The sequence below is a fragment of the Pararge aegeria genome, chromosome 8 (genome assembly GCF_905163445.1).
Source record: "Pararge aegeria chromosome 8, ilParAegt1.1, whole genome shotgun sequence".
Lineage (NCBI taxonomy): Eukaryota > Metazoa > Arthropoda > Insecta > Lepidoptera > Nymphalidae > Pararge > Pararge aegeria.
In genome coordinates, this window is record NC_053187.1 from 3,988,507 (window position 1) to 4,016,446 (window position 27,940).

Below are 27,940 nucleotides of genomic sequence, written 5' to 3' on the forward strand. Positions count from 1 at the left end.
GGGATATAATTTTTGTCTCCTGCCCGTACTAGCCCTGCAGGACGAGATGTTTACGCCGTAGTCTACCACGCTGACCAAGGGCGGATTGTTGGACTCCATACGCCTTTGAAAACATTATGGAGAACTTTCTGCCATTCAACACATCGTTTTTCTTCACCGCTCAATGAAGTGATAAATAATTGTTTAAAACGCACATACATAAAAATTAGAGACGCGTTCCGGAGTTCCAACTCTTTCACCGCGAAAGGAAAGCCGAAGTTTTACCCAACAGGCTATCACCAGTTTCGATGTTTTTTTGTTTTGTTTGAAAGGATTTACCATATATGTAATTCTATGTACTCTACATTTATTGTGCTTTTCGAGACACAGTGTCGTAGCTGACCGCATGGGTAGGTAACTAGTGAGGCTCCATCGAGACAGAATAAAGGCAAAGGCCGAATCGAACCTCCATGTTTAACACCCGTCAAATTACTCCTGTCTCCCCCCATGGAGTGCGAAATAAATAAAATATACTACAATACACACATCGCCATCTAGCCCGAAAGTAAGAGTAGCTTGTGTAATGGGTACTAAGACTAATGGATATTTTTATGAATAATACAAATAAATACTTATTTAATGTCATGTTCATCACACAAACATTTTCTTTGCGGGAATCGATCAATTGCTTCTTTACAAATTAAGGTTAGGATAGAGTTACAAATTTATACTTACTTTTCATAATTGATAAACTTCTTTTTCCTTTTTCCTCTGAGCTGAGTAAAATACTGATAAATATCATCAAAAAATTAGCATAACAAATTTTCGCAATAAGTATTTGTATTAAATATATTTTAGAAAAAAATACTTACCAAAAACTGACTTACAAAGGTTCGAATGCAGCAAATCATACCTTTCCTTACTTTTTCGCGGAGTATAGCAAATACAGCTGAATTTTCATAATATATAATAGATTTCCGAAAAGTAACGCCTGCTCCTATCCAATAATTATACCTGTTACTAAATAACAGAAAGGTTTTTGTTAGAAGCGACCTACCCCTGATAATTTAGGCCCTGAAACAAAAAGTGCGTGTTCAACACAAATTAACAAATTATAATCAAAGAACTATAGTAGTAGTTAAATCATTTATTCCAAATCATGTTCAAATATTATGAATAATGTACAAGCAGGATAAACAGAAAAGCATGTACCTTCGTTCAATAACCCACAATTAAAAATTGTGGATTATTTTCAAATATAATTCACATTTTCTTCAAATATAATTTCTAACCCACAATTTCTTCAAATATAATTCTTACATCATTTAGTATTCATCAGATAATAAACCTTGTGCAATTCGACGACCAAGTTCAGAAGATATAAAAGTCAATTCTCTGACAGCTCTTTTTTGTATAAACTTAACCGCTTGACGCAAACTGTACAATATATTTCCAACTAATCTATTGAATTCTTCGTCGTTCAATCCGTTTACATAATCAGTTACTTGGTCGTAGTTATTAGCTTTACCTTCGATTAATTCAATTAAAGTAGTGCTATTATTATCAAGATATGGTACCGGACCGTTAAATGAATTGGGGTAGTAGTTAGGAATATCATATCCATTAGCCCCTATTGGTGGTCTGCCATTTCTGTTATATGTCAAAACTTTCGTATTAAATGGGCAGTTAACAGAGATTTTATTATAATTAACACCTAAGCGATAAAACTGGGACTCCTTGTAAGCGAAGCGACGCGCTTCAAATAAATGGTCAGGCCCTCCAAGTATTCCAGGAACTAAATTCGCTGGATTAAATGCTATTTGCTCAGTCTCCAGGAAATAATTTACTACATTCTGGTTTAATACTAACTTGCCCACTGGCCATAAAGGATATTTGTCCACGGGTAGGATTCTTGTTACATCAAACACGTAAGAGCCACATTCGTGCACCTGGGCCAATGTCAAGACTTGAATGCTAACAGTCCAGCTTGGGTAGTCTCCATTACCAATAGCTCTGTACAAATCTCTGGTGAAATAGTCGGGATCTCGAGATTGAATACGTCTAGCTTCATCGGATCGCAAATTTTTCAACCCAGCATCGGGTGTAAAATGAAATCGAATGAAATACGCTTCTCGAATAACATTCTCTACTTGGTATGTGTGAACACCGAAACCAGGCATGTGCCGATATCCGTCGGGAATACCACGGTCCCCGAAATATGCCATTAAATACATGAACAAAGCTTCAGGTGTAAGAGTCAAAAAATCCCATATCATGTTCGGATCATATATGTCAGTTACCGGGTTTTTACTCTGTGAATGTACAAACGATGTAAACAAGCGGGGATCTTTGTAGCAAAATACAGGTGCATTTGCACCGACTATATCAAAGATTCCATCCTCGGTGTAAAACTTCACGGAGAACCCACGAAGGTTTCGATCTAAGTCATTGCCACCTCTTTGTTGAAACGCTGGTGAGAATCGGACGGCTACTTTGGTTCGTTTGCCGACTTTACTAAACAATTTTGCTCTACAAACGTGTGTGATATCGTGTGTTACTTCAAAGTATCCCCATCCTCCAGCGGCTTTGGCATGAATGATGCGTAAAGGAATTCTCTCTCGAACAAACGATGCCATCAAGTCCATGAAATGTTCGTTAAATAACAAACGTGTGTTCAATGTAGAATTGGCGTCAGTGGAAGAAACCGGTGCTCCTGAACTTGTGGTAAGCATGCCGATCGGGTTCTAAAAAGGATGATAAAAATGATAAATTTTTATTTTATACCATTTATTATTATGCTATTACCCAAGTTATTAGTGCACACGATATCCAAATTTTTTTATAATGCGACTTTACTGGAATGGAATTTAAAAAAAATGTGGTGGCCCTTGACTGCAACCTGACCTCATGGTAAGCGATCTTGGTTTGCTAATATTAGATTAAGTAGAAATGTATAGTAGTAGCTCATAGGTTGCGTTCTGGACATTATCCATCTAATAAGTTCGCATTTCTAATGAAGAAAGCTAGTTCTGCGATGTTTGCGGTACGATGGATGATGTCCAGCATGTACTAGTGTAATGTAGCAGATACAATTTGTAGCGACTAGATGTTATGCGGCGGTACAACATCTACAGATTTGACGTGGGTGCTCTAACGAGCCTTCTCTCTCAACCGACCACAGAAGGTTTCAGGTCTGTTGTTGAGATATTTTTGCGTAGGCAGCAATAACAGATTGTATCTGTTGCATTTCTCTTATAGAAGGTATTAATATAATAATTAAGTTGTTTGTTACCCAGTTACTTAAGGGATGATGGGGCTGGCATATCCGTGTTGGAAAAGTCCCAAAAAAAAAAAAAAATGGTAAGCGATGATGCAGTCTATGATGGTAACGGGCTATCTTATTTGCCCGTCACCTAATAGGTTTGTACGCGACATCGTACTTAAACGCTAAACCACTTAGCGGCACTTGTCGGTAAGGCTGTAACTAACCACGGCCAAGCCTTCCCAAATTACCCATGCCGGGGTTCGAACGCAGGATTTTCCACTTTAAAGCACCGCTGCGCCCGCGCCAGGGTGGTCGTCAAGACCATGACACGGTATTTGCACACGGCACGGAGTCCTTTGCGAAACGAGTCATAGCGAACGATGGCAGGAACGGATCACCCGGAACCTTTGACGATGATCAAAACTTAGGTATAAAGATTTACGCCTTACCGGATTTCTCTCTCTAAACATAACTATTTGCTCCAAGGCAGGATCTCTCGACATTTGCATTGAAATCGCTGTACCAAGCAATAAAGTAATTAATAATGGAATCATTTTAAATAAAATTAAACCGCGTTCCCCAGTTCAGACAACTCGAACTACTTCTTGCGAGACTGAATAGAATGTGCATTTTTATAAGATAGATAAGTTAACAATCTGCCTACTAGCTTAATTACAAAAGAATTGTAAGGTAATGAAAACTTTGCATAAAATAATGAGTTCTAGAACTTATAAAAAAGTAATTAAGTTTTTAAAAGATTAGACCGAGCCAAATCATGTAGTGTACACTCGATGTAGGTAATAATACCTACGTCCAGCTAACGCTAAGTTACAATTAATTGCTGGTGTGTCTTATGACTAAATAAATAAACGGAAAAAAAACGCACATCATCCCAGTAGTCAGACTACGAATTTTTTTTTTCGAAAAATCTACTACACCAGATGGATTTAATCTGTGCCTCATTTTATAGGTTCTATGTATGGAGGGTAGAGGTAAGGAGAGTCATCTTATATGGGAGAAAAGTTGAAAAAGTGTCCAGTTGTTGCGCTAAATAACAGTTCAAAAATCCTCCACAATGGCGCTGGTGGATGCACAGGGTATGGTATGAACGTAGCAATCGTAGATGAATTGAAGTATGCCGAGTTAAAAAATGTAATGTCATTATCGACTAAAGTAGTTAATTATTGAGAATTTCAACAACTTACGTTGTACAAAATATTGTGGTAAATATAACCTTACTTCCTTGTATCTCCATACTTCCTTGTTTATTTTTCAAGCCTACTCTAACAATATTTATATTTGGCGCTTCTTTTAAGAGTTACCCTGATGCAAATGTGGCGCCATCCTAATTTAATACATTTTGACGACACTTATTCATATACACAGATGATCCTCCTTACCTCTACCCTATGGAGGGTAGAGGTAAGGAGAGTCATCTGTCATCTGAGTAGGCTTAAAAAATAAACAAGGAAGTAAGATTATATTTACCACAATATTTTGTACAACGGAAGTTGTTGAAATTCTCAATAATTAACTACTTTAGTCGATAATGACATTAAATTTTTTAACTCGGCATACTTCAATTCATCTACGATTGCTACATTCATACCATACCCTGTGCATCCACCAGCGCCATTGTGGAGGATTTTTGAACTGTTATTTAGTGCATACAACTGGACACTTTTTCAACTTTTCTCCCATATAAGATGACTCTCCTTACCTCTACCCTCCATAGTTCTATGTACTTTTTATGTCAATTTTCAAATATCTGGCTGGCAGAAACGCGCTAAGTATATGTTACAGATTTTTGACGGCCGATTGGCGCAGTGGGCAGCGACCCTGCTCTCCGAGTCCAAGGCCGTGGGTTCGATTCCCACAACTGGACAATATCTGTGTGATAACATGAATGTTTTTCCGTGTCTGGGTATTTATCTATATATTATAAATATTTATGTACCTATATTATTCATAATAAATATTCATCAGTTATCTTAGTACCCATAACACAAGATACGCTTACTTTGGGACTAGATGGCGATGTGTGTATTGTCGTAGTATATTTATTTATTATTTATTTAATGAGGTACGAGTATAAGAGCAAATCACTGCTTACGACGAGCTTACATTACTTATTGGCAACATAATGATATATATTTTTTTGAATATAATTTGCAACTTCTAGCAACAAAACCATTAATTTCTGCAAAAATTAGATATTTTTTGGATACAGTATATACTTCCGAACATCAAAAGGCTGTTTTTCAAAATTGTCGTCATGACTAATCTATGTTCCGAGGCCTATGTATTTTATGGACCCCTATAACTGTTTTCACTAGAGTCTAGTAGAACGTAGTTTTTGTAACCATAATCAATAATATATCGCAGTGAACAATTTACACTGGCAGCACTGGTTGTATAGTCAGCTATCTTAGTCTGTGCTGAATTGAAAAACATTAAAAAAAACAACTGACAACAACAGATAAAATATGTCAGAAAAGTAAGAAATGTCATAAATTCTTGAAATTGAAAAGACAAATATTTTAGCAAATATTTTTAAAACTAATCTATAAACTACAACAATGCCCAATCTTTTCGTATGAGTTAAATTTGTGTGTTCAATTAATTTCTGCGTGGACTAAAAGTCAATAACAATGGCAAGGTCGCCAACAGATGATCCGAGATTTAACGATAATACATGGAATTACCATGTGGAAACCGGTGAGAGTTGTACACCTGGTGGTTTAAACGAGCTAAAACAGACAGCAATGCCGTCTAGCGCGAACGCAACACCGGAAAACATGTACGCGAGGAACACATTCGGCAGTGATGTTTATAACAAGTCCTTTATGCAAAGTTCCGAGAATAGAGACGATAAGAACTCATTCACCCCAGTCCCGAACGTAAATCGTATTACCCGTCAGAACTACGGCAATGCTATGCTCAATTTAGGTAACGGACAGATGGTCAGAGTCTTCTATGATGAAAATAACCAACAGCTAATTTTCCCAATGGCTGGTCAGTATGAACTTTTCAATAATAATCAGGGCCTAGTCGACGTGCCGTTACAAAGTGCACCCTCTCACCTTTTCACATTGAACCAGGAATTTACAATAAACAATGCTCATGTGCAACCTTCTACGACAATCCAACATAGCACCTTTAGCCAGGAAAATGTGAATCCACCATCAACTATCCCAACTTCAAACTTCTTAAAGGATGTTCTGGGTAACTGGGAGCCAAACTTGAGCGGTACTTACTCCCCATTCGGACAAAACTATCCACTAAATCATCCTGATGCTCCCACTATATCAAGTAATGGTATTGAACCTTTGGTTCAAATGAAGCCTGAAAACTCACCAAAGAGGAATGAAAATGTTCCACTTGCTGACAATAACACCAAAAAACGCATAGTGGCTGAAGTCAAACCAATGCGTCCAAGTTATTCTGATGTATTAGCAAAGAACGCAAAAAATAATCCACCTGAGGCAAAGAAAGTTAAACCTCAAAATTCTGTGGAGAATAAAACACCCACTAAGCTTATTAAAACTGACAAACCCCAAACTATAAAACAGAATAACAATGACAACAAAAAATCTGACAAGAAGTTGCACTCAACAATATCATCGGGAAGTGAATCTGGTGACTTTAACACAGACGACACTGAAAAGCAACAAAAAACTAGCAAAAAAACAAAGAACAAACGTAACAATATGTCACGTAAATGGTCATCATTAGACGACATAACATGTGAGGAGGGTTTGGAACAAGATAATGATAGCCAATTTGTGTTCATTAAAACTGAGGAGAAACAGAAAAAGGACAAAAGATTAGACCAGCCAAAGAATGCTGAGAGCAATGTGGATGAAGATGATTTTAATTTAGATGAGGATGAAGAGGCATCTCAGTTTGTCCTACAGGAGGGTCAAATTGAAGGTACTAAGTCTAGAAAGAAGAAAGAGGCTCGCACCCACTACAAGAGTTCCAAAGTTGTACAGGACAAAAAGAAGAGTATCCAAACGAAAGTGAGGAGGAACAAGCCAGGCTACATGGGTCTGGTACAAAACTATTTAGAACGTTGGGGAGATGCTACCTGGAAGGCAGTTGTGTGGTTTATTTATTTACTATCAGACATATGTCGTATGAGTCTTCATTTATCCTTTGATTTGTAAGTTTGATTTTTATGTCTAGGACATACTTTAACACTATAATGTTTTGTGTTGCCGCACCGCTATAGGTCATGCTAAATGATAGATATCAATGAATGTGTAAAATTCTCTGGTTGGTCGAAGAATTGTATAAAACAATTAGGATCCAAAGTCATTTATTTCCATTTTTCATTATGTTATACTTGTGCTTTTTGACAATCGAGCCTGATCAAAATCAGACATGAAGTCAAGCTAGGGTTGAAAAGATAATATATAATATATAAACCTGGAAAATATATATTTGTAGTTGTATATAACAGGAAACTAACATGGGCACACCAATCACTACTATATTATGAAATGAAATTCAATTCAAAGCTTGTTTTTGGCTTTTATTTGTGCCAACTGGGAACAATACACTTTGCCAAAATTGTATAAATGAAGAGGGCACATAGGAAATTGATTGGTAAAAATAATGAAAAATAAACCTATTTATTACAGGTATTTTTCCGAACTAAAAATAGTTAATGTTAGTTTATCATCATATTACTTTCCAGGAGTACATCCGTATTCACGCAGACCTATGTCAGCTCTCAAGCTGTATGGCGCAGTAGCAAGGACTGGATGACCACATTTGGGAGCAACAAATTCTTTATGTATATTGACAGAAAATTTGGCAACACTCGCTTTGCTTTTTGGCGGAAAATGAAATGGTTTAGAAAAGGTAACTTATCTTTGGCACAACATCTACTTCCCTTCTACTCTGACTGGATCAGTAGATTGTATGTTGTATTTACAGCCTTGCACTGATATAAATGAGGCTTCCATCTTTGAAAATAGGACTTAGCTAAGAAAGTTAGGTAAAGTTAGCTAAGCTAAGCTACTGATTTTCAAATTTTTTTTGCTTAGTTATATTTTTGTAATGATGATTTCAATTAATCGTAAAACTGAATTTTTTTTTGTTTGTTTGAACGCGCCTCTCTCTAAAACTACCAGTAGCATGATGTTAAGTAGGCTAGAACTTTCCTCAAGAATTGGGCTATAAAAGTATGTATGGTACTTAAAGATATCAAATAAGTTACTTCAAACGAGCCTAAAATGAACTCATAAGCTTTATTTAAAGAACAGATGCTGTAGATATTAACCTAATATTTAGGGAAACATTTAAGCTACTTTGTATTCCTCCATCCTTATGGTGCTAACAAATTAAACAGATAGCATATTGTTACAATTTTTTTCTGGCAACAAAATTCACAGTTCTGGAATTAGCATTGTCAATGATTGCACATAATCATTACTGTTAATTATTAAAACCTAACACTCTCTTAGATGGTTATCCAAGTCCACCACACCATATTCTAACATTGTGATGGGTCAAAGCCATATATTCTTTGTTGATAAGTGAGAAGAATCCTGTGCCCAACAGACATAAATGAAATAGGTGACAGTGCTGATGAATCTCATTGTATTGTTCTAGAAACTGAAACGGAGGGTGGCAGTGATTCAACAAAGCTAAACTCAAACATACCACTGCCAGCGACTGGTGAGGAAGCTATGAAACGATTGCTGGCCTGTAAAGGAAAAGATCCATATAGGTAATTATAATCTTAAGGCAGTCCTGGCCGGGTGAAAAAACTCCGTATTCATACATTCAACTCCGTATTTATTCATTCATACATTACAGTGTTTTAGTTGACATCATTCCTGACTTGATACTTCTATCTTCTTCTCTACCTCTTGTTTCCCGCCATTTTATATGACCTCTCTTTTTCACCTGGTTTCCTGTCATTTTGAATTAGGAATTCAACCAACTTATATCGACCACAGATTATGCATTATTTTTACCTTGAAAATACGTTTTTTCAAACGTACACACAAAGGCAGATTTGCTAACACTTGATTTGGAGGTGAAGGAATACATCGTGAGGTGACCTGCATGCTGGAGAGTTCTCTATAACGTTCTCAAAGGTGTGTGAAGTAAACAACTAAATATTAGTATATTCAGTTATTTACTTCACAAGTCAATACACACATCGCTATCTAGTCCCAAAGTAAGCGTAGCTTGTGTTATGGATACTAAGATGACTGAGGAACATTTTTATGACTAATATAAATACTTATAATATACGGATAGACACCCAGACACTGAAAAACATTTATGTTCATCACACAAACATTCTCGAGTTGTGGGAACCGAACCCATAGCCTTGGACTCGGAAAGGGTCGCTGGCCACTGCGCCAATTAGCCTGTACTGGACCGGTAATGAGTTGATGATGATGATTGTAAATTTTAGATACATAGATAGATAGATAAATTCTTGATTGCACACAATTAAGGCATAAGGATAATAAAAATTGGAAACTGTAATACAACAAAAATAACAATGCGCAAAGGCTTGAGGCTTATTGCTTTAAGCGATCTCCTCCAGACAATCCTCAATGAAAGGATAAAATAAATTATTATGGAAACGGGATAGAGCAATATTTTAAAAATATGTCTTAATATAATTTACATATAACAATAATACAACAACAATAGCTCATCCAAATATAAATAATATAGAAAAACTATATAATTTATTATTTAATTGTATGTATATATATATATATATATATATATATATATATATATGTATATATAAAAGAAAGTTGTGTTAGTCACACCATTTATCAAGAATGGCTGGACCAATTTTTATGATATTTGATTTTTTGATTCCTGTTAGAACGGAATAGGATAGTAGAAATTATTGAAATATAACTAGCTAGTATATATATAATTAAATTACAAAGTATATATATAATTTTATGACTCAGTAGTTAAATAATATTTGGTTTCATAAAATATAAACTTCTTTTCACCCTCATTCTCTTCTCTGCACCCTAAATAAAAGTCGGGCCGTATACTTACAAAATGTCCGTTTCTAGCATCCTTGGTGTGAGTGTGACGTGCACAGATGAGGAGATAAAACGCTATTACCGCAGACAAGCATTCCTAGTGCACCCGGACAAAAACCAACAGCCCGGCGCCGAAGAGGCGTTCAAAATATTGCAGCACGCTTTTGACATTATTGGAGAACCGGTAAGTTTTATTTTCACCTCATTGCAACTTATAACAACTTCTGTCTACAAACGAAAGTCCCGTCGAAATAGGTCCAACCGTTTCGGATATCAGCCGGAACAAAAACAGAGAGTGAAGGACAGAAATTATTGTTTTAAAGTTTGAGTGTGTGTGTTTCGTAGCTCCCGAATGGATGAAACGATTCTGTTTTTTTTTTTAATTTTTATAATTTTTGTTAGTGTTTTTACCTACACTTGGAGGAATTATCAATTTTTATAAATTTAGTATGCATATAAAAACATTTGTTTTTTTTGTTTGAAAAGTGAATTAATACAGAGTGTTCCTAGCTATGTTTGATGAAAATCGGTCCAAGATAGCCGCCGCCACAAAATGTCTAATTTCATATTTTGTCACATCTCCCTCAATAAGGGTATCAAATGAAAGGGGTTGACTAGTAGAATAATGTACACGATATTGAAAATACTCTATATTTTTTTCATCGGTCAAGTGTCAGTTTACGAGTTCCCTTAACATTGCGCAACGCCAAATCGGTGTCGTAACTTTAGATGGCGCCTAATGTCGTTATTCATCATCTAAGAGTTGGTGTAACGTTTTTTTAATGTAGGCATCCGATTTGAGCGTTTTCTAGGTTTAGTTAAAGGGGGCCCCTTTTTGCCACTTTTTGTTTAATTTAATGGTCATAAATTAGTGACATATCGTCTGCGAAAGGTGCAGTAGTCATTTGTGGGATTGAGTATACGCTTTTATAATATGATTCCTAAGGTCATTTTTGGACCTACCAATGCATAAGTTTAAAGAATATGTTAAAACACATTTATTACAGCTAGGTTATTATGCAATTGATGAATTTCTTAATGACAATTTTGCCTGGAAGCATCCGGCTCCGCTTTCATCTCTCACTAATGATAGAAAAATTAATTTTAAAATTTAAAATGTAAATTGTTGATATTGGAAAAGAGCAACTGCTGATTTTCTTGCCGGCTCTTCTCGGTAGAATCTGCCTTCCGAACCGGTTGTAGAGTCACTACACACAAACAGACTTGACGTTTCAAAAGTGCTTATATTAGGCCAACTTGAAATAAATGAATTTTGAATTTTTCTTAACCTAAGCTTATCACTGGGTATGCTATCGCTGAAGATATCTATACCTTCAGGAAAGCAATTTGCATGCAGACTATGTTGTCCAAGATTAGTTATTGCATTGCAACGATGCTGCTTTGGGCAGAAATAAATACGGTGGTACTTCCCCGGACAAGCTCCGGTACAAAAAGGTGTACTTCTACTGAACTGTTTGTTTAATCGATTGTATTAGGAGCGACGGGAAGCTTACGAGCAAAGAGCGCAAGAATCGCGTAACGCGGAGGCGGCGTGGGGCGAGTGGAGCGTGCTGTTGGCTCAACTACACGACAAGATGGAGTTCGCGGCCAACACTATAAGGTATGTAGGCAATGGCGTGCATACTGCCCTCCTCAACCTATAACGTCGTTAACGTTTCGCCAAATCTGATTTTAACGCTATCTTCTTTAGTTTTTTTTTGTCTACCGATCAATCTAACCGGTATTTTCCTATTTGCTGTAGTTTTCGATATAGCAATATGAAGAACGACTTTAAATAATTACCTATTTTTATCGTACGTATTTAAGGCGTTGCAGTTTAGTAATTTTTAGCAAAAACAGCTTAGGGGGTTTTAAACAGGGTAGGCATAAATCAGAAAGATCGCATAAAATTGAAAAATTGTCCTTCTATACAAGGTGTTTGAAATTTTTAGTGTGCATCTATTAAGTGCACGCCACTATATGTAGGCACTATGAGATAAGAAGTAGCTCTCAGGGCTAGCTCGCTGAAGTGGCAGTGCTAGCCACGTGATGAAGCCGAAGGTCCTCAAGTAGAGACCGGGATACGACGAGAGATAGCCTAGCACGTAAGACTTCCGTTTCGCGGGGAGCAACTCTCTTGGCGCACCCCTTAATTTTTAAGCAATTAAATATCTCTTGTTGTGTGAAACATGATCTAATTAGTTGTGTTTTAGTATTTGGTGATAGCCTCGTGGCTAAAGCTTCGGATTTCCTTTCGTGGACACCGAGGTCGGGTCCCAGCACGCACCACTGCCTAAGAGTTCTCCATAACGTTCTAAAGGCTTGTGAAATCTACCAATCCGCAATTGGCCAGCGTGGTCAGTGGTCGTGGCGTGCGTAGAGGGTATGCACAGGGTATGCAGGTGATATAAAATGAAGAAAATCTCCGGTATGAGTTATAAATAATTTAAGGGTAGGCTTTTATGCAAAGCCAACCCTTAAGTTATTTATAACTTGTACTGGAGATTTTCTTCGTTTTATATCATCTGCATACCCTCTATGCAGATGTCCCGTGTCTTGTTGTGGGCCGATATAGGATTATAATGATGATGATTTTTTTACGTCGCCCGTAAATTGAACGTACGTGTCGCCGTTCCATAGATGTACAAACTGCGGTCGCCGCCACAAACGCGTGTTAACAGAGCGGCCGTGTTACGCGGCCCGGTACTGTGCGCAGTGCAAGATACGACATTCCGCGAAGGAGGTACGTTAAAGACATTCATACATACAATATAATAATTAATTTATACAATTAAGGTTATTGGTTTAAAAAACCGGAGAAAGATTTCTGGAGAATGAGAAGCTTTTTTAACTTTTCCTTCTCCAGAAATCTTTCTAACTCCGCATTCTCAGAAGTCCTTAGCGTTAAAAGCATAACTTGTCAAAATTATATAAAACAGTTTCAAGATGTTCTCAGCTTCGATTTTATAACTAAAACTACATTTCTTTAAAGAGACAATGAGCACTCAGTTCCTTTTTAAGAGTCAACGGGAAGTTCATAGGTATGAATCCCACTTCTGAAACCGTATTATATTGTAGGTGCTTCTGTAACGACTTATCTTTGACGATATGTAAAATATAACCGTCATCTCACAATAATGGAAACATGTATTATGTAGGAACGTATAAGTGCTAGTGTAAGGACCAAATATGAAAAAACGAATTTTTAAATTACGAACGCGTATCTTCGTGTTCTGTGCATAGAGAAAAAAGATTTATCAATCGATTTCCATAGCGAAAATCAATCGTAAAGCTTAATTTAGACGATGAGTGTTATAGACAATCCAATTTGTTCCAATACCTGTTATTCTTTCCCCGGTTAGATGATGAATATTGGTATTCCAATCTGCCGCTTCCAAAGGTTCTTTGTTTGATGTGTTTGTTTGAGTGTTTTGTATTTGCAGGGCGATATCTGGGCGGAGTCCAGTATGATGGGTCTGCTAGTGATGTACTACGCGTGCATGGACGGCGCGGTGTACCAGATAACCCAGTGGGCCAGCTGTCAGGTAAGATTCGCAGACAGTAATAAAATGACTAAAACTTTGTATTAGGTCGTATCTTTATTTGGATAAAGATTTTTGGTAATATTTTCGTTAGTGTTTCATGTGTGTTGTGTAGTGTATGGTTAGTTTAATCCTAACTTATATTATAAAAGCGAAGGTGTGTTTGTTTGTCTCTTTATCACGCCCTAATCAAGCAGCCAATTAACTTGATTTTTGGTATAGAGTTAGTTTAAACGACGGAGAGTAACATAGGCTTACTTTTTATCGCAGCAAAACAATAATGTTCCCACGGGATTTGTAAAAAAAACCCTTTAAAAGGCGGGAAACAACTAGTGGCGTGCACAGGGTTTTAGACCAGGGTATGCATAAAATGGATAAATCCTTCGCATTCATGAGTTATACAAAAATTTTAGGGTATGCAGTGCTTTTGTGCATGATAGTAGTGCATGATACTGGAAACAACCAGTTCTTCATTTTCGGCAGGGTATAGAAGCCGGGATCACCCACTTATATATACACAGAGATCGACACTGCGCCAAAATTGTCGTTACAGCATACTAGCATATCCCACTAACCTAGTTTAAATGCATCTCGCAAAAAGACATGGTGTATTAAGTTTGACGTGTCTGGATGTCTGTCTGTGGCATCGTAGCTCCCGAACGGATGAATCGAGTTTAATATTGTTTTTTTGTCTGAATGGTGAATTAGTCGAGAGTGTTGCTACGTTTGATGAAAATCGGTCCAAGATGGCCGCCGCCAAAAAATGGCAGATTGCATATTTTGTCACAACTCCCTAAATATGTGTATAAAATTCAAGGGCTGGACTAGTTGAGTCATCTTCATTATATTGATAGGGAAATATTAACTAAAGAAATGGAAACTAAAAACTTTAAAATATATTTTTGTTTTATCGGTACATTGATTTTGATTTATTTATTTAAACTCTTCATTAGTGCAACACTACACAGTTAGGAAAATAAAGGACGAATAGAGAGAAACACTTTATTAGAACGAGAGATAGATGAGAAAAGTAGAGTGATAAATGGTGCCTAAAAAATTATGTATATTTTATATTTTTTATGTAGCTCTAAGACCATTATGTATTAAGAGTTTTTTTTTATTAAATTGAATAATACATTACTTACTATTTGTTGCTCGAGTTGTTCGTCCGCGATAGTTACTGTTTTTTTTTTAGAAATCCTGTGGGAACCTTTTGTCTCGTCTTGGGTTAAAAAGTAGTATTTCACTCTCCGTCCTTTCATCCAACTGTATGCCAAAAATCAAGTTGATCAGTTGCTCAGTTAGGGCGTAAGGAACGAACAAACAAATAAACAAACAAGCGTTTATAATATAAGTAAGAATTGTTTGTCTTGTTTAGAAGAAGAATCTGAAGCAGTTAAGGCCGGACTGCCACGTGGTACAATACCGCATCGTGCTAGGAAACAAAGCGGCCGCTGCGGACTTCCATCCCAACCAGCGCCCCTCCACTGGGTAACTATATCTTCTCCCACTTATAAAATAATTACATACTTCATTGTTCGGAAAAAAAAACAATCATTTAATACGTCAAAAATATCTTTATTCATGTAGGCAGGTGGCACTTTTGATGCGTACATTACATGAGAATTACACGGTAGTGAGATGATGGTTGTAACCATATTCGTAAACTTAAAACTATCGTAGCTTTAGTTTTAAGTTTACGAATATGGTTATGGGTTATGGGTTCCAAACGCGTCCTGTTCTAAGAAGAAGCCCACAACAAACTTAGCCGGGTGTTTTCTTTTCGTTATCACCATCTCACATTTTCATTTAAAATGTTAGAAGAGTAACCTGGTTAGAGCAATAATTCACACCCAAGCTTTTTTATCGATTACGTAGTCGTTTATACTAAAATAGGACTTTTCTATAACCTTACGTTTAATACAAACTTTGATTTTTTTAAGGTACTCATATCAACTCTAAAATGGCTTCATAATTGTTTAAAATCAAAAAGTCCATCTACTCTCTTAGGAATACCATGAAAGCAAACGATTTCAAAAACAACAGAAATGAAAACTATTTTAATTCATAAGGAACAGTCTTAAAAAAAATTAGGTGTTTTTATTCATTGTTAATATTGGAAATGAGCAACTGCTGAGTTTCTTGCCGGCTTCTTCTCGGTAGAATCTGCCTTCCGAACCGGTGGTAGAGTCGCTACACACAGACAGACTTGACGTTTAAAAAGTGCTTATATAAGGCCTACATGAAATAAATGAATTTTGAATTTTTGAACTTAAATTAGCTGACTCCGCTTTTCTTTTAAAAGTTTAAATATAACGAATTGGCGCAAATGTAGATATACAAGTTGCAATAAACATCATCTTATCAAACCTTTACCGGCCCACTACAGAGCACGGGTGTCCTCTTACCATGAGAAGGGTTCAGGCCGAAATCAACCACTATTTTTACTCTTTATTTGCACACAAATAAAAATACAGAAGAAGAATAAAAGAAAACACAGACAGAAGAAGTATACAAAAGGCGGCCTTATCGCTTTGTAGCGATCAAGACTTTGGGATAAGGAAAACAAAAGTTATATTATAGTCTCAGGCATGCAGGTTTCCTCAAGATGTTTTCCCTCGCTTTTGAAGCAAGTGATATTTTAATCACTTATAAGAGAGAGTACTTTTAAGTATAATATGAAGCTTGAAGCCCTTGTATGTAGAAGAGAGGTTCCTCTCTTATAGGAGATAGTATTATCTCCTATAAGAGAGGAACAAGCTTTGTATCTCTCTTCTACATACAATAGCTTCAAGCTGAAATCCATGCTTCTTATAGGAGATACACACAATACTTAAAGTCCTCGCTTATAGGGGAGACCTCTCTCCTATAAGAGAGAGCTTTAAGTATTATATGTATCTCCTAAAGGAGATAGCAGCTTTATATCTCTCTTTCTACCTAAGAAAGCTTCAAGCTGTAAATCTCTGTCCTTTAAGAGAAGAATTGATTTATAGCGAGGAATTTAAGTTGGATATCTCTCTCCTATAAGAGAGGACTTTAAGCTTTAAAGAGAGCTATTTAAGCTGTATATCTCATATAAGAGAGGCCAAGCTATTTATCTCACCCCGAAAAGTCAGGATCGTGCCTTAAATGGGTCATTAATTAGCTGAATAATAATGTATTTTACAAAGATTTTTTTACCCTTCCAGCCCCGAAGAGTTTCTGAACAACTTATACAACAAGACCGGCGTCGCACCAAATACGATGAGCTCTAAACCGCCGCCTGCTGAAAGTGCTGACGCGAAAAAACGGCGCAATAAAAAACCTAAAGCTTAAAATAAATGCCTTGCAACTGTCCCGTTAAAGAACCTAAAAAAATACCTCCGAATCATTGATTAAACTGGCAAACTTGATTTACGGAAACTATATACAAAATAATAGATTATATTGAGTACATACAAAAAAGAAATATATTAGAAAATAGCGTTTCTTGCTTTTAATTCACTTTTTACGGCCGCTGGAGAAATTTCTACAAATGATATCTGCCTGCTGCTGTTTATCAATTATGAAACCCTCAAAAGTATATACGCCTTTTATTTATCTATACTTCATCATCTCTAATGCAGACTATAGTTTATGATTTTTTATTGTACAGCGTGTCCCGTAAATAATGAATAAAAAATTTCAAACGTAAGTGGAAGGCACTGTTCAATTTTCTAAAATCACTTTGATCAGTTTAGAGAATAAACCAGTAGACCAGGGAGGTTTTTGTTTCCATTATTTTCGCGACACGCTGTATACTACTTTTGACAGCTGTCACTGAGCTGAGTTGAGAAATGGTCTTCTAAAATTATTTGTTTCACTCACTAGTACACATATCCTAAAATTAACTGAGAGGTCTAAATAGTGGTTAACTTTAAACGTTTTGTCCATCTGTTCATCACGGAGTATGACAAAAATGCTTCATTAAAATGGTTGGACATCAAAATCTCTCAACTACGTTTAAACGTTATGATATCGTTCGCTTAAGTATGTAATTTCGATTCCGTGAGAAAACGTTCAATCATTTAAAGAAAATAACAATGTACTACCGGTTACAGGTAATTTAAAACCGTTTCCGGGCTATAGTTATAATAATAAGAATTAATAAACTCTTATTATATTGCTGTATTATTGTCGATGTAATTCCAGGCAAATATGAGGCTTAAAACTTACGCCTCAGGTTGATACACAGGGCGGCACTTGTTGCTCTGTTTATAGGCAAAGGTTGTTCCACATACAATCAGTTGGGAAATCTGCATGATATTTCAATTATACCTACAAAAAAAAATAACTTATCAATTGAAACCAAAACCAAAAGGACAGCAGTCTTCCCAATGGTCATATAGTCGTATAGACGCCAGTGAGTTAGAATCCATGTTTAGGAGTAGTGCTATTCTTCTCGCGGGGTATACTAAGAAAAGGGATAGAATAGGTTAGTTACATCAAGATCTCTCAATTGAGTTTAGAGATTTGTGCACAAACCAAGTTGGAACCGTTATTATTATTTTGATACTTTCTTTCTATTTTTAAATTGACTACGAAACCAAATAGTACAATCACGTTTGCATTCATTGAAATATTACATTATGTGATCAATAATAATAATTAAAAACAAAAAAAAATGTTTAGTTTCTTGCATTTTACAAAACAATGCTTTAGTTATTTTTAGGTTATTATTATAATTGTTTTTGTTTTTAAAATGCTAAGTCACTTGCGTTTTAAACAAATAAGAATAATTTTGACTTTGTATCGAGGAAACGTTAGTGCGTGTGAAACGAGCAAATTCTTTTTTTTAATAATCTTATTTTTTAAATATGAGTCGATAATATTGATGCATAAATATATATTTAACAACGTATAATAAGATCATAAAAAGAATCATTAAATTCCCATTGTTATGATCACAGAATTATAATTAAATTTCTTAATTAACTCATTGTTTTTGACATCTACAAGTAATAAATGAAAGATCGATTAAATAAAGTGGGCATAAAACGATCTTCCTGCGGCCACATTCTGTGGAAAGTTGCCACCAAAGAACTTGTTAAATCTATATTTTGCTTTATGAAACCTGAGTTTCCAACTGAGTTCATTTTGACCCAAAGTAATGTATAATGGTTTGGGCGATGATGACAACCTTCCACAGTGGCTAGCTAAATTTGATGTCAACTGAGATACAGAATAGCCCTGCAGTTCATATTGTATAGTTAATGACATATTTAAAATAACTTTATGTGCCAAGACTTGACAACTTAGGTAACTATATAAGAGTGAATAGGCATGTTCTAGGCAAGCGCGCTCCACCTTAGGCTGCATCATCACTTACCATCAGACGTGACTGCAATCAAGCGCTCGTCTTTAAACATTAAAAAAAACTTATGTCGGCTAAGTTAAATACTTAGCAAAGAAGTTTCCTTGCTAAATTCGGTCAATATTGTCGACTCTATACTTAGAATTAAAAGGGCGTATGCCCCACTGCCTGTACCAGAGATTACCTATCGGTTATATTATGTTAAGCTTGACAAGATAGCTGTCGTTGTCCGTGGGCGTTCGTGCTTCATGTGTCAGTAAAGATGTGGAAATGATTTTGTTTTTTATTTCTTTTCTAAAGTTATTACCATCTCAATTGATTTAATACTACGAAGCATTACATACAAAGCTTCTTTGGCGTTCATTTGATTTTTATATAAACTTTAAAATGTGATGAGACATCTCAAATATTTCTCTATTAAAAATCTTACTGTGAGTGATATACTACTAATTATTCGATCGCGTAAAAGTTAACTACTATTTATATGGTATTAAAAGAGCGCCATCTAGTGACAGTTCGGTTTAACAGAAAACTCCTTACAACTCTCGGCCCAGTCCCACGGAATCAGAGCACATAGGTTGAAAATAATACAATCATTGTGTATACATAAGTAATTTTATTTATTTTATATAAGATCACTCCATCACGTCGCTTCCTTTACGATCTCTGTCAGTAACAATGCAGTCTTCGTACGTCCATTTGGGGAACATCCGCTTGTAGAGGTTGAGAAGCACTGTGTCTTGGGATTTCAGCTGTCCATCGAAAACGCACTTCATGTGACCGTGCGTACCTGACGATATAAAAAGTTTTTTTTTATTCCAACTACAAGTTAGCAATCTCACCTGATGGTAAGTAACGATGCAGTCTAAGATGGTGGTAACTTACACGCCACTTAGGGATCGCGTGTAAGTTTTTTATACGCGATAAAAACTTCATTGTTTTTTTTTCTCAACGTTTAATTTATTTTAATACTTTAATAAATCTAGATGATTAAAGTCAAAACACTTAACTTTAAAAATTTATTACTTTCTGCAGACTGACCTTTATTTTAAACTATTGTGGTCAGAAAATTTTAATTCTAATTCAAAATTAATTTACGTTAAGACTGTGTAAGCACTTCTGAAATTTCAAGTCTGTGTGTTTCTAGTAAATCTACCACCGATTCTAACGAGAAGAAGCCAGCAAGAAACTGTTGTTTTTTCCAACATTATTATTATTATTACTATATAATAGACTAAACAGCTTTCGCTGATGCGTCTAAATCATTTCTTATTTTAGAATAATGTATCTATTTTTCAAAATAGATTATTAATGTTAACATTAAATTTAATGATCTATTTTGGAGGAAATGAACTGAGAACATGTAATTTTTTATTGGTAATGGAAAGCCAAAACAATCGATAAAGTTGGGAAAACTTGAAAACTGACAGACTTTTGTACTAACCCTGCTAAAATTTTTAATGACTAGTAAAAAAAAAATGAACAGTTGGATTTTATCAGGATCTCGAGATATGATAAATATAATCAATTTCCTTACCTAAAGGTTCCTTTATGTGTCCAGTTCGGCCATACTTAGTTCTTAGCTTGCACGGTTTGAAGTATACAACGTCATCTCTATTAAAGAACATGAATCTTATGACTGCAGATTTCTTGTTGACCTGCAAACAATACACAAGTTTGTCAAATGGTTGCACATATTAACTAAGAAATAATGCATTTAAAAGTTCCTTTGAATACAAAAAAAATTTATGTTGTCATCAAACGTCATAGCCCTCAGCTATTAATGTGTTTGTGTCTTTGTATATTTATTGACACAAACAGACTACCAGTGGAATATACAACACGGGCTTTTGGTGTCGAAGGTTAAAAATGTACACAAATTTGTTTTTTTTTTCTTTTGTCACAGAGGGCAACGATCCTGCTTTCTGAGCCCAATGCTGTGTGTTTGTGGGATGAACATGAATGTTTTTCAGTGCCTGGGTGTTTATCAGTCATCATCATCACATCAACCGATAGACGTCCACTGCTGGACATAGGTCTTTTGTAGGGAGTTCCAAGTTCCACGATTCTGAGCCGCCGTTTATCAGTGTTTATATATATTATTCATAAAAATATTCATCAGTTATCTTAGTATCCATAACACAAGCTACGTTTACTTTGGGGCTAGATGGTGATGTGTGTATTGCCGAGTACATTTATTTATTTTTTGATCTATCTCTCTGTGACTGCTTTGTTGGTCTCATGGTTAGAATGTTTAATAACGATGATCTGTAGTGATCACAATGTGTAAGATCACAAGTTTGATTCCCAGGTCGAGCACAAAATAGTTATGTATTGGCTTTTTATTTCCAAAAATTCCATTTTCAGTACAAACCTGGTGTAAGGAAATTGGCCGTATCCACTATGTTAAGCCATTGGCCAAGGTTGTTATCACTAACATATGATACTAATCTTACCTTTGTTAAAGTAGAGTGGTGGGTTTAAGCTCTAAATCCTCCTACGTTCAAGGAGACATACACCCAGCAATGGTACTTAAATAGGCTGAGGGTAATGAATGCTGTTTTTATACTCTTACCTTATAAGGATGTCCAGAAAGCACTATCCTTTTAATAACTAATCTATCGGGGTTGCAAGACTGTAGCACTCCCGATGCAACCAACTGCAGTTTTGTGTTCTTCTTCTCCTGAAATACGAATAATGTACATTAAGCCAGGGCTTCGTAACCTGGGGCCGTAGAAAGTACAGAGGTGCACCTCTCTGTCTGTACTTCAAGAAAAATCAAGAATTTTTGATAGTTATGGTGCTGAGATTTATCACTTTGTAGTGTCTCATTTATGCGCCTATCTGCCTGACTAACAAGCTAAATTCAAATTCAAAATTCATTTTTTCCGACATCAACAATTTATATTTTACATTTTAACATTATTTTTTCTATCTTGTGAGAGATGAAAGCGGAGCCGGGTGCTTCCAAGCAATCTTGTCATTAAGATATTCATCAATTGTATAGTAACCTCACTGTAATAAATGTGTTTTAACATAGCCTTTAAACTTATGCATTGGAAGATCCAAAATTACCTTAGGGATCATATTATAAAAGCGTATACTCAATCCCAAAAAATATATCTATACCTTTCGCAGACGATATGCAGATGTCACTAATTTATGACCATTTCTTGTAAACTACTACCTATCTATTTTAACTAGCTTAGGTTAGTGGGCGGGCGAGCGCCGTGATGAATTGCTTGCCATCTAAGTGCGCCGCTAGTTTAATAAAGTTTGGAACCCCTGCATTAAGCTATTACGTCCAGATTAATTTTGCTAATCCATACTTAATATTCTAAAAGCGAAAGTGTGTCTGAATGTTTGTTACCTATGTTAGGCTCGACCGATGAACCTATCTGGATGAAATTTGGCAAAGATTTAGCACAGTAAAATTTACCCGCAGGATTTAACAAAATAGCATTTGCTACCTATGGGTTGACTACTTAGCTTGTATTGGTGAAATTTTGCATTGGAATGGTTAACATCCTGGAGACAATCATTGGATACATTTTATCCTGGGTTATTAAAGAATGCTGGATTTATAGAAAAAAAAAAACGCAGTGGACAGAAAGTCTAGTAGACTTATGAAATTGATAATCATAATAAATTTGATTTGAACCTTTCAAAAATAAAAAAGCCAACTTTCTACTGCACAAGTTACTTGCATGTAAGTTGCATGCAATACTGAAATTAATGTTAGTCACATTACAGAATTCTTGCTATTCATTATAAGAAAACACTTCAAAAAATGTTTTTGACTGAACTTAAAAGTGCAAGCCAATTTTGATGGCATGTAATTTATTTGCAAGATAATACATTAAGCAAGAAATTGCACAATAGGAATGCTGCATACAGGAACTATGAAAAAACTTACCTTAAAACATAAAACTGTTGACGGACTGAACTGTATAGGTGCAAAGAAGGTAGCAACACATGTTGAACCGGGTTGGAAGAATCTCTCATACTAAAATGACAAGTTAGTGCGTTAACCATCTGATAATAAAACCAGTTAATATCAACAAGAGGCTGACTTTCACTAAACTGAACCATCAGTCGATACCGTAATTAGTATTTTTGAAAAAACTAGAAATGACAAACAGTAGGTATGTCAGGTTCTACGTTTAAATATTCAATGAAAGCTTGAAGCTTTGTATTCTGTGTCCTTTTTTTCTATTTTTTAAGTTTATCTTGTTAGAATACCCTTTTTTTATCTATCTTAGATGTCTATAGAAGATTAAGCACAATTAATTTTTATTCAATATATATATATATAAATGTATATGTATAAATGTTTTACATAGCGCTTAAGACAATTTTTCTACAAATTAATTTAATAGGAAAAACAAACTTTACCTTGTGTTTACTTCCATTTGTATGCTGACTAAATATGGGATTCACAATAAATCTCCTGTATCCTACTTGGAAGATCAATCTTTCTTTACTTTTAATAGGTTCATCGCTTACACCAGTCCGTTTCAACACAACATTCATCAAAGACATTTTGTGTTCATGTGGTAACAGACCAAATAATGACATTGGAGCATTTGCATTGGCATTGTGGTACGCCTTCCATACGTCTTGGCGTACCCCTTTAACATGTACTGTTATGTAAAATCCATACTGAAACACATTGAAACATATACAATCATTTTACAATCAACTGTCTGTTTAATGCAAAAATAGTTACAATTAAGTCTTAATTTAATGTACTAAGTAAATTTTGCATAAAATTTGTTAAAAATTAAATACAAGCAATTTTAATATTTTAAATAAATTTTATTAAAATCACTATAAAAAGGTTATACACCTACCATATTTATTAAACTATCCTCAAGTTCCTTGAAAACCCTCTTCCTTGTCCGTTCATAATTCTCAAACTGAAATATCCTTGCATAATCAATAGGAAGATTCTCCTTCGGATCCCAAGCTGATGTCCTAAAGGACTCCAACCCCCTGAACCTCATAAATCTTTCCCTTGCTGGAAAATCCTGTGGAGTATCAACTTCATCAGGGAATTGTTGATCTTCCCTAGCTGCAGCAAGTTTCTTAAGCATCTCATGTTCTTCATAAGAATCAATAGTTGCATCATATTTCTCATCCGTAGGTCCCATTTCTGAATCAGCAACTGATTCAAAATCATTATCTTCTCCATCCACCTCTGGATCTGAGTCATCTTCCTCACAGGACATGAATTCTTCTTTATCATCGTCACTTTCTTCACTCTCCTGATCAGAACCATCACCGTCGCCTTCAGCATCTGACTCAACTATCCAAGCTGCTTGATAGTCTGACCAGCCTTTGGGAACCTTTTTAACCTAAGCAAAAATTTAGAACTGTTCATCAAAAAAAATACATGAAGTAATATGATTTCATCTATCTACATAATTTTATGAACAGAATGTAATTGAGAATTGTAACATTTTTAAGAATATGTTGTAAACTACTTTGGAAGTTCATTGGTGTGATTTCTTGGTTAAAATAAATTGATCGTCATGACCAAAACATGAAGAAGCTTGAATTACAAAAGTTAAAATAAACCTTTTCTAGTTATAACCATCCCAGATAGCGGTCTATTTGACACAATCTATTTTTTATTAATTTAGAGTTTTATAGTTAATATTGCACAAGTATTTACCTTTTTCTTCGTGTCCATATTGGCTTCCTTAATTTCGTCCTCTGTTGGCCAAGTCTGTTCTGCATCCATGGGATCTGGAACATTCTCAGTAACTAAAGACTCTTGCTTTGCTGGGTCAGCTACTTGTAAGACTGATACTTGAGTAATCTCTGCATCCATTGTATCACTCTTTGTATTTTCTTTGCCTGTATTTAATGGATGGGGATCATCTAACCCATCAATTCTAGACATCTGAAAATCTCCCAAACCAGTTATATGAATCAAACCATTCACATTTAATGGCATGCCGCGTAAGTAGCCACTTAATTTCAATGTACCACAGTCACCTTCTGCATCAGGTATGTAATCAACCTCTTCTGCAAGCATATAAGGTCTTTTTTCTCTGTGATGTATTACATTTTGTTTCTGATTACCTATTCGACGTAACACATTTAAGCCATCTGAGCTTTTGTCTAGTTGCATAATCTTTTCTTCTGGCAACCATTTAGATATTAGTTTTTGTACATTTTGCTTTTCAGTTGTCCTCTTTTTAGGGTGGACACCTTCTATATCCATGGCTACAACAACTGGGGTAGGCATTCCTTGGGCCATAGACAAAGCTAGAGCCTTCTCACCCCACTCATCCACTGGCTCATCAAGGGCTGAACTGATGAATAATACTGTATCAGCAATTTTAAGTGCATCTATGAGACTGAAGTCATTGTGTATTTCAGGACAGATGAATGAAAATCGCTGCTTGAAGTTTGGTAACCTTAAAATAGTATGTCATATTAATAATGTATTGAGAAAAGGTAATAAGACAAGGTAACGAGAATAATAAATGTTAGATAATGACTGTGATGAACATGCAGACAATAACCCACCGAAATTCAAATTATTCATTTGAATATTTTATATCAAAGCTCTAAGCTCTCTCCTGTAAGAGGTGTCCTGTGCCCAGCAGTGGGACTTTAATAATCTATTGAAGATCTTGCCTATCACATCAAATAATTAAAAAAAGTGTGTTTCTTATTTGCAGGTTTTTGATAAGTTGTTATGTGAAACATGGAATACTGAATTATTACTTCTTTGTCTACATTTAATTACTTTGTAGAGATAAACAAGCAGCTTCATTCAGACTTGGCTAGTTTTTTACAGTATGTTTTTGTGGGATATATCTTACCCAACATGTAGGATGCCATTTGGAGATTGACTGACAATTGCACCTTCAGAACAAGTCTTCAAGATAACCAGTGCAGATTGGACATCTAGCTGTGCGTTCAGTGGCACAAGACAAACAAGAAAAGGTGGATTACGATTACCGCCTAGTCCACGTTTCTTAGCGAGTACTTCATCGCGTTTATTTTTACGTATTTGTAATGCTTGGTGACGCCTTTCCTCCTTCTTTAGTATATGACGATTGCGACGCACAAACTCCTTAACTACTTTACCTAGAATTAATTCGAAACATTAACACAATACTGGTTTTAGAGGAAAATAAAAAATTTACGATACTCACGACTGGAGGTACGATAGTAACCTAAACATTAGATATAAGATGATTATCAAATCGATCCACAACTTTTTGAGGTATATGGTAACAGACATGCACACAACCTCTTACAAGATACTATTTCTATAGGTAAAAATAGAGATAACCTTACCTTTAACCGCTGCCGAAATTCCCCTTTTCGATCGATGACGGGACTTGTGTGATTTGTTACTCTGCTTGAGATTTCCGGCGCGATGTGGCTGCTGCATTTTAAATTATAATATCAAGGGAGTTCATAAAGAAAATTAGGCAAAAAAAGTTAATATTTTCAAATAAAACACACATGGGTCTATTTTAAATCCTACAATGACAGTGACTGATGGGACTCTGACACTGACGTCTGACAATTCACATTTGACGTCAATGTCACTTTATTTTGACATTTGAGGTTCTAGAGATTAGGTTTTGTTCCCTACCTAAAAGATGATAGTAGAATAACATGATGAAATGATGATGATGAAATCTATGCCTAAAAGTTTCTATCTACTTAACTTAATAATTTATAACCTTGTATACCGATCGCAATCGCTATGGAGTAGCCTCGCATGATTATTTCCATCTCCGAGGGTAACAATGATAGAAAAACTTTATTACAACAAAAAGCTAAGAAATAATACAAGAAAATATAGTTCTTAGAACATAGGAAAGTGGATGTGTATTCGTGTTAGTTGATTCGGAATAATCACTAAAACATATTATAAATTTTAGAATACATATCACATATTTAAACAAAGCGAAGCGGAGATATCCTAGTGGGTAGAACTTCAATTTCGGGCGAATCTCAGCACGCAACTTTTCTAACTTATGAACGTTTTAACCAATTATAATATCACCTGCTTGAACGGTGACGGAAAATATCGTGAGGAATCCTGAATGCCTGAGAGTTCCCATAATGTCCTCAAAGGCGTGTGGAGTCTACCAATCTGGGATATTGGATAGAAGCAGGCGTTACTTTGTGGAATTCCATGATATATTATGAAAATTTAGCTTAATTTGCTATACTCCGCGAAAAGCTGGTGTAATTTATAATTTTTCCAATCCACATTTGACGTCACTCCACACCAAACAGACCTTCGGCAATATGACCCCTACGCACTTTTCACTATGAAACCCTTCAAGATCTCCTTGAGGATGATCCATCTTGAAGACAAATAAAGCCACTCCATTACATTTCATTTCTAACGGTGGCAGCGGGCTGCGAACGAAATTTCGTTATTACAATGATACAGAAATCATAACATATGGATAGATAAAGACAAATTTGGAAATCGACCGTGTATTTAAACTCACCTCAACATTAATTAAAACTAGTCTATATACGGATGTAGCAGTGTAATTGAAAAACAGTATCGTCTTCACTTCAGTGAGTAAAGCTGAGCGTTAATATTTCGGCTTGGGCCATGATTCACGATTGGTTGTAAAGTCACTACAAACGGACTCACTTGACGTTTCAAAAGTGCTTAAAAATTGTTGTTTCGGGTTTTTTGAAAACCAATTTGGTATCGAAATTGTAATGAAGCGTTTAAATCATAACCCCTTTTAAATTAAATGCTTTATGATAAGTTCCAATAAGA

At 35.6% G+C, this 27,940-nt stretch overlaps 3 protein-coding genes across 3 annotated transcripts; 1 reads left to right on the plus strand and 2 right to left on the minus strand.

Annotated features, from left to right (window-relative positions):
• Positions 1-1,304: 1,304 nt before the first annotated feature.
• LOC120625975 (catalase-like) lies at positions 1,305-3,798 on the minus strand. Its single transcript, XM_039893257.1, has 2 exons — positions 3,694-3,798; positions 1,305-2,723 (listed from the first exon to the last, which is right to left on the minus strand). Exons 1-2 carry the CDS (start codon positions 3,796-3,798, stop codon positions 1,305-1,307), a joined length of 1,524 nt encoding a protein of 507 aa, XP_039749191.1.
• Positions 3,799-5,895: 2,097 nt separating this feature from the next.
• Positions 5,896-19,432, plus strand: LOC120625548 (dnaJ homolog dnj-5). The gene is made up of 9 exons (XM_039892600.1): positions 5,896-7,409; positions 7,947-8,113; positions 8,867-8,984; positions 10,315-10,468; positions 11,781-11,905; positions 12,925-13,027; positions 13,728-13,829; positions 15,205-15,317; positions 17,015-19,432. The coding sequence occupies exons 1-9, from the start codon at positions 5,896-5,898 to the stop codon at positions 17,139-17,141; spliced, it is 2,523 nt and encodes an 840-aa protein (XP_039748534.1). The 3' UTR covers positions 17,142-19,432.
• A 322-nt stretch (positions 19,433-19,754) lies between these two features.
• On the minus strand, positions 19,755-26,673 carry LOC120625549 (pre-rRNA-processing protein TSR1 homolog). Its single transcript, XM_039892601.1, has 9 exons — positions 26,479-26,673; positions 25,998-26,265; positions 24,836-25,586; positions 24,012-24,515; positions 23,554-23,820; positions 23,075-23,164; positions 21,734-21,841; positions 20,696-20,816; positions 19,755-19,948 (listed from the first exon to the last, which is right to left on the minus strand). Exons 1-9 carry the CDS (start codon positions 26,573-26,575, stop codon positions 19,794-19,796), a joined length of 2,361 nt encoding a protein of 786 aa, XP_039748535.1. The 5' UTR covers positions 26,576-26,673; the 3' UTR covers positions 19,755-19,793.
• Between the last annotated feature and the right edge of the window lie 1,267 nt (positions 26,674-27,940).